This window comes from Lepidochelys kempii, chromosome 10, assembly GCF_965140285.1.
Source record: "Lepidochelys kempii isolate rLepKem1 chromosome 10, rLepKem1.hap1, whole genome shotgun sequence".
Lineage (NCBI taxonomy): Eukaryota > Metazoa > Chordata > Testudines > Cheloniidae > Lepidochelys > Lepidochelys kempii.
Window position 1 is genome coordinate 4,316,573 of NC_136389.1, and position 7,139 is coordinate 4,323,711.

A 7,139-nucleotide genomic window follows, 5' to 3' on the forward strand; every position below is an offset into this window, starting at 1 on the left:
CAGCAAAACCAGTAGAGAGATCTCTTCATTAGGGCCACAGGTCAGCAAAGCACTTAGGCACATGCTTAACTGCTGTGCTGAGTAGGGAGGGTCTGCTATAATCGGGCGTAGGCAACCTACTGTCAGAAAAGGCCACCCAAAGGCACTTTTCAGAAACTATAGAGACGGTTATAATGCTACTCCACCTCTGTTAAGCAACTGATTTTGGCCTGTCCCCTGTCTGGTTGCTTATGACAGGTTTCACTGTCAACAGGGTAGAGAGGGTTGCAAAAAAAACCCAAAACAAGCAAATTCACTGCAAAGGAAAGGCTTTCTATATTGAACCCGACAGCATAAACTAGAAATTAACTTTTATTAAGAAAATAAAAACAAATGGGACCAACTATTTAAGGGTAGCTGTCAATATGAAAGTCACAGGGTAGATCCTCCCCTGGTTTAAATCAACAAGCTCCAAAGAGGTGGATGGTGCATTGCTGTGGAACCCCCATCATTAGCAGTTTTTAAACACAGGTTGGACAAACACTGTCAGGGATGGTCTAGGTTTACTTGGGACTTCCTCAACGCAGGGGGCTGGACTTGATGACCTCCCGCGGTCCCTTCCAGCCCGATATCTCTATGATTCACACCAGATGAGCATCTGGCCCCCAAATATTTTTTTTTAAATATCCAATTCCTTATCTATGTTACTAATCAACACAGGCCCTGCTCCTGCATTGAGATCCACTCTGGCAGGCCCTGGAGCCCAAGTGAAGCCTATGTGGTTCCATGCAAGCATGGTCGTTCAAAGCACCCTGGGGAGCCAGTCATTCTATGGTCCTGTGCAGCCGGATCAGGACCTGAGGTTATAAATAATTAAAGAATTTCAAAAATTATATTTTCTTTTCCCCCTTTACACTATTTCTGTTGTCACGTCTCACAGAGGCCAATCGGCTTCATTTTTCACTTATAATTAGTTTTGTTTTCTGGTTCACACGTGCTTAGATAAGGCAGAATTTGATTTTTTTATCATTTCAGTGGATAATATTGATGTTTATTTTCAAGCCTTTTTGTAGATTTTTATCTATTTAAATTTTCACAGTTGCAGGAAATTATGCAGAATCAAAGAATGGGGTGGGGTCAGAGTGATTATTTAAGGACAGAAGACACTGACATTTAGAGAGTTAAAGCTTTATAACCATCAAAACACAAACTGCCAGTATCATATGTCAAAATACACGAAGTAAACTGCCTTAAATCAAATTCATAGATTCATAGATACTAAGGTCAGAAGGGACCATTATGATCATCTAGTCCGACCTCCTGCACAACGCAGGCCACAGAATCTCACCCACCCACTCCTGCAAAAAACCTCTCACCTATGTCTGAGCTATTGAAGTCCTCAAATCGTGGTTTAAAGACTTCAAGGAGCAGAGAATCCTCCAGCAAGTGACCTGTGCCCCATGCTACAGAGGAAGGTGAAAAACCTCCAGGGCCTCTTCCAATCTGCCCTGGAGGAAAATTGCTTCCCGACCCCAAATATGGCGATCAGCTAAACCCTGAGCATATGGGCAAGATTCACCAGCCAGATACCCAGGAAAGAATTTTCTGTAGTAACTCAGATCCCACCCCATCTAACATCCCATCACAGGCCATTAGGCCTATTTACCATGAATATTTAAAGATCGATTAATTACCAAAATCATGTTATCCCATCATACCATCTCCTCCATAAACTTATCGAGTTTAATTCTAAGAAGTTCTCAAGCAGCATTTTTCTTACTTTGCCGGTCTGTACATTTCGATTATTACTGATGGAAATATTTTTTCACTGGTTTGTGTGCGCACAGTGCAATCAATGTTTATCAACGTTTACTGACAACAATCGAATCCTTCCAAGCCTACACTTGCACTAGTGTTTGGGTATTTCCAGCCTTAGCAGGGGGGAAAAACCCATTCCTAAGATTCAAGAGAATTTGTCAAAATCTTTCTATTCAGAGTAGGTTTGTTAAAACTTAGTTTAAACATCAAACATAAATGTATGTCTACATTAAATTGAAAGTGTCCCGTTTTCCACTATACAACAATTTAAAAATGTATATATTAATAATAGGACAGATGTAAAAGAAAGGAGCTGGCGACCGCATGAACTACTGTTTACTACCAAGTTCATTTCACTCCATAAAAAACAAGTGTTATCATATCTTGACTCACAAGCTGTATCAGCCATGAGTGAAGAGACAAAAGAGGAACAGTTTCATGGGGCTTTCCAGATATGATCCTCAGAAAGTTCTGCATATGGCAGGACCTTTTTGTTCTTCAGAAATTAATGCTATAGTATATTTAAAGAAATCATTTTCATTCTATCTGGAACCGTAAACTTCACTGGGGATTTCTGAGCTGGTCAATAGTCATCAATAAGGCCCCCAAATGTCAAAGGGATCAATCCTGCAGCCCTTGTATAACTCTGTGCTGCCAGAATCCCACTGAAGGAGTTAGGCCCTGCCTGCTCCCAGTGACACCAACAATGAAACTCCCATTGATTTCAATGGTGGAGGATCACCGCCATCTCAACCCCGATGCATAATGCGTAGGTCTTGTATTGCTCTGCTGCACCCAAGAAGGCTTCCACTGACTTCAATTAAACTACTCTGATGAGAGAAGCAAGCACAACTGGGCTCGAACATTGGATGAACAGTAAAATGACTCTCCTGTTCCCCTCTGTGCCCCCACCCAAAAATATCCAACAACCCATACTGCATCTGGTAGCCAACCCTTTGGTGTCAGGGCAATTTCACACTGGAGGAGATTGGGTTGGGCAGTTGGAAGGGATTGAATCATGGAGGAGTGGTCCAATTACTTTAACTGCATGCTTAAAAATATACAGGAACACGTGCTTTAAGGGGTATAAAGAGAAGGAATCACTCCTAGTAAACAACAGATAAACTCTGCTCTTCCTCCTACTTAGATTACAAGTCCTTTGGGGGCAAGGACAGTCTTTTTGCACTGGGTTTGTACAGCACCTCGCAAACCCCAGGATCCTGGTCCATTATTGGGGGTCCTAAGTGCTACTGCAGTGGAAATAATAAACAATCAAAATAATATTCTATGCCAAGATAGCTGCATTTCATACCCCAAATCCAGCAATCTGGGGTATGACTGCAGCAAAAACTGCTGAAACGATCTTGCAGGCAAAAACTGCTTTTTGTCTTCTGAATGTACCCTTCACACACCGCATGGGCTTACAAAGTCTGCAAACAATGTTTTAAAAATGTAAGGTACAGTGAATGTGCTTTCTTGAGGCTGCAGGATGCAATAATGTTATGGGATTTGATGGCTGCCCACACACAAGTGGACTGGCGTTCAGGAGGAAAACAGACCCAACAAATGCACCAGGCTAACTCATCAGGACATGCGAGGCCACAAGGAAATTTGTCCATCTACACAGGAGTCTTGTTGTCTGAAACACGGCTTTAAGCCAATTCAAGCTGATTTGATTGAAGCACACTTCAGGTGGCCACTATGAGCAAGACCCAAATGTGTACCAGCAATGGCCCCAAGCCTGCAAGCTGATCTGTGTAGGGCTCCCTGCAAAGATCAGCTTGCAGAATCAGGGCCTATGTTTGGAAAACGTGGCCTGCAGCATTTTTCAATGAACTCATGCAGGTGTTTGGAGCTTCATCCAAAGCCCACTGGAGTGAGCTGAAAGATGCCCTTTGACTTCAATGGGCTTTGGATCAGGCCCTTGACCCTAAAAACAACTTATGCTTGCGCTTAAATTTAAGCACATGAATAGATTCAAAGTAAGTGCGGTGACTCACATGCTTAGAATTAATCTGACGTGTAAGTGCTGGCAGTTTCAGGCCCTTCCTTCTCACTTTGGGACAGATCCCTTGTGGTTTAAAATTTCCCAAAGATTCCTATGTGATCAATCAGTCACTGAACATGTGCGGGAACTTTTTCTGAGCTGTTTTTTAATGCCGTATTCTGTGTTCTGTTCCTGTGTCCCAACTGCAGTACCCAAGTCTTCCATGCTGGATCCAGGTGATGCATCGTAAGCATCTATGAAGATGTCACTGCCACGCACCATGTCAATCATGTACAAAAGAACCGATCTACAACCTGCCTTGACGTTTCGTGCCGGCAACCGGCCTCCATTTTCGTCCACGCAGCATTCTCCATTCAGATGCTTTCTCAAAGTACGGGAGAATGGGTTACGGCTCTGACCCAGCAAAGCCCTTAAGCGTGTCACTTGAATGGTTTTACTTATGTGCTTATGGAAAGATGACACACTGACTGCTCTGGACACTGAAGGCCTCAATCCACAGAACAGGTAGAGCGAGGGCAACAGCAGTGCAAGCTTCCCCCATACACCACTGTACCTCATCCTGAACCTAAAAGGACCCTCTCTGCCTCTAAATTGGAAAACGGGGTCCACCGCCATCTCAACCCCTGGCCTCTCTACTGAGGCTCCCATCAATGGGACCACATTAGAGGTGCTTTTTGTGATGTGGGCTTTTGGTTAAGGTCTTTTAGGAGACGGCCTGAGGCTCCGAATTCACCAAAGGGCCATCAGCACAGGCTTGCAGGTCTCAGCACATAAAACCTAAGCAAAATGAGGCAAGTTATGGGTGGAGTGTCAGCCTTAACCCTTGTACCTCCTGGCATAATCAATTTAAGCAAAGCTCTTTCCGTACTTTCCATATTGCTGCCCATGGAACACCAAAGATCAAAGCCACTCTAAAGCAGGTGTCCTGAAAACATATTCAGTCTGGTGCTTTCAGCAAGGCAATAGGAATTTAAAACAAAAAATAGCCAGCCAGCAAACCATTATATCATTTTGCATTAGCAAAGGGATCTAGGTAGGGCTAGATCATGAAGTATAGAAGAAAAATGTCTTCTGACCAACGATTTCTACAGGATTTTCCTCATCATCCTACCATTTGTTTAAGCATCAGAAAAGACAGAGACCATGAAAAATGACCCATCTACAGCTGCAAAATAAAGCCCTAAAAAATACCCTCCTTTTTACAGAGAGGAGGCAGAGACTTCCACTTCCGTGGGTAAACAGAAGTGATCTTTCCACTCCGCAAATACTGTAATAATAATACAAAACCCAGCATTTGTGACTATTGCTCCTCTTATTTCGATGGGGGTTTCGGGAGGAAACACAGCACAAACTGGTGAGAAAAAATGGTCAGCCGTTTCCCCCTGGCACCCTTCCTGATCGCAGTCCCCATTTCCTCTCCCTCTTCCTTAGCAAAATAAAGCAAACAACCTCGGCCACCAAAAATTAAAAGCCAAAACAAAGCCACGCATGCAAGGTATTACTAATACTCCAGCAGCCCCCTTTGCCTTACCATCTTGCCAGGCTGGAAGGGTGCCAGAGAAAAGGAGGGTGCAAGGGAGCAATGTCTCCACAGGGAAAAATAAATACACGCCCATTTAAAATGACGAGGCTCTGCCTTACCCAGGACACTATCCTGAGAATGGTCTGAGGCTGCTTGAGGAAATCCACAGGGTCAACGGCCCCCCCAGCCCGGCCGGCTCCGAAGGAGGCTCCTTCCATCTTCCCCAGGCGCTGGGCTGCTTGCTTGAGCCTTGCCGCCCCGGCTCCTGGCTTGTGCAGCAGAGACCCAGCCGGCGCGTGCGAGCAGGGAGGGGGGGGGGGGCTCGCGCCACCGCCTGCCCGGCTGCCCGTGTCTCGCGCACAGACCCTGCCGCGCGGCTGGTGCAGCCAGAGCCTGCCTCTCTGCCACCGACCCCTCTTCCGTGCCGCATGGGCTCGTCTGGTTTCGTCTGTGGGTTAGAGAGTGGGAGGTACCATGGAGGGCGGACGGGGGGAGGCTGGGTGGACATACAGGTGCATCCTTCTCTTCGTCATTGCACCCGGATTTGTTACTGCACAATCTCCAGCTCTGCTCTTTGCATGGATTTCTGTTTTGCTAACTGGGTGCTTCAGGCTGCATGCCCTGCAAATGGCCTGCTGTTTTTCTGCCTCCCCTTGTTGCAGTGGGGCTACTGCCTTGAAGAGGGTAATCCAGGAGGTGCACAGGGCAAAATAGGGCAGCAATGCAGGTGGGAAAAGCAGCACCACCCCCTACCCACCCCCATTCCTCTGCAAATGTGCTTCCTGATTTCTTGAAAGCTACCCCACCTTCTCACCCTCTTTCCACAGTGGCCCACACATGCAAAACTGCAGTTATAGCAGAAGCCCAGCAAACCAAGCTTCAGTTTTCTGCCCTCTCAAGCAGCTCAGAGATAAGCGCCTCCCCCAGAGCCACCAACAGACACCCCAGTGCAGTTGTTGGTGAGCTGGAAAGAAGGAATAATGTGTGTGAGGAGCAATGACGGAGCCCACGCTGGGAGGGGGCATTCCCCATCCTCCCACCCATCCCAAGTGGTGAAAGGCTCCAACAAAAGTGGCTGGGACCCTGGGTTTATATCTAAGGGGAGCGGATGCAAAGCAGAAAAGGGTCAGGCATGGACTAGTGTGACTGATAGCTTAAGATGGGTGCATTTGCAGGTGCATTTACTGGCTCTTGGGTCAGTGGAACCCCCTCCTCCACACTGGAGGGATGGGTTCTAGTCACTAAACTGCTATGTACCTGTTATTTAGCCTAAAAATAGGAAGTGAGGGGCAGTTGGGCTGTAGCTTGTGTTTTCCTCCTGCAGGAAATGAGAAACTGCCTTTGCCAGCCACAGATTCTGTTAGACTGGAGAGGTCTCTTCCCCTTCCCCCTGCTATTCCTCCCCTCTCTCCCCTCCCCCCGCACTAAAGGATGAAGAAGAAAAAGAAATCAGGCACAGGTCCTGTGGAGGGAAAACCCCATTGATTCCAAAGGGAGTTCCCCGCCCCCGGCAGGATCATGTCCTTATTTAGTTTTTCTTACACAAGGATGATGATTTCAGTTCCATAGATACTGATGCCATGATAACTCTGACATCATCCCTTGGCTCAGGCCAGAAGCAGCAGGAAAAGTAACAGAGAGGAATCCACCTGCCCTTTTGACCTGAATAGGCATATGATCAGGAGTTCTTGGGTTCTGTTCCTGACTCATCTTCTGATCCTGGGCAATCCACATCACCTCTCTGCACCTCAATTTCCCCGTCAGAGAAATGTGGATAATATTACTGACCTAACCTCACGTCATGCATGTATG

At 46.3% G+C, this 7,139-nt stretch overlaps 1 protein-coding gene across 1 annotated transcript in view; it reads right to left on the minus strand.

Moving 5' to 3' along the window:
- The window catches only part of SYNGR3 (synaptogyrin 3), a 40,809-nt gene extending 35,048 nt beyond the window's left edge, over nt 1-5,761 (minus strand). The window contains exon 1 of the mRNA XM_073361715.2: nt 5,447-5,761. Coding sequence (XP_073217816.1) covers nt 5,447-5,545 — 99 coding nt within the window. The 5' untranslated portion in view covers nt 5,546-5,761. The remainder of the gene's footprint in view (nt 1-5,446) is intronic.
- Nucleotides 5,762-7,139: the final 1,378 nt, after the last annotated feature.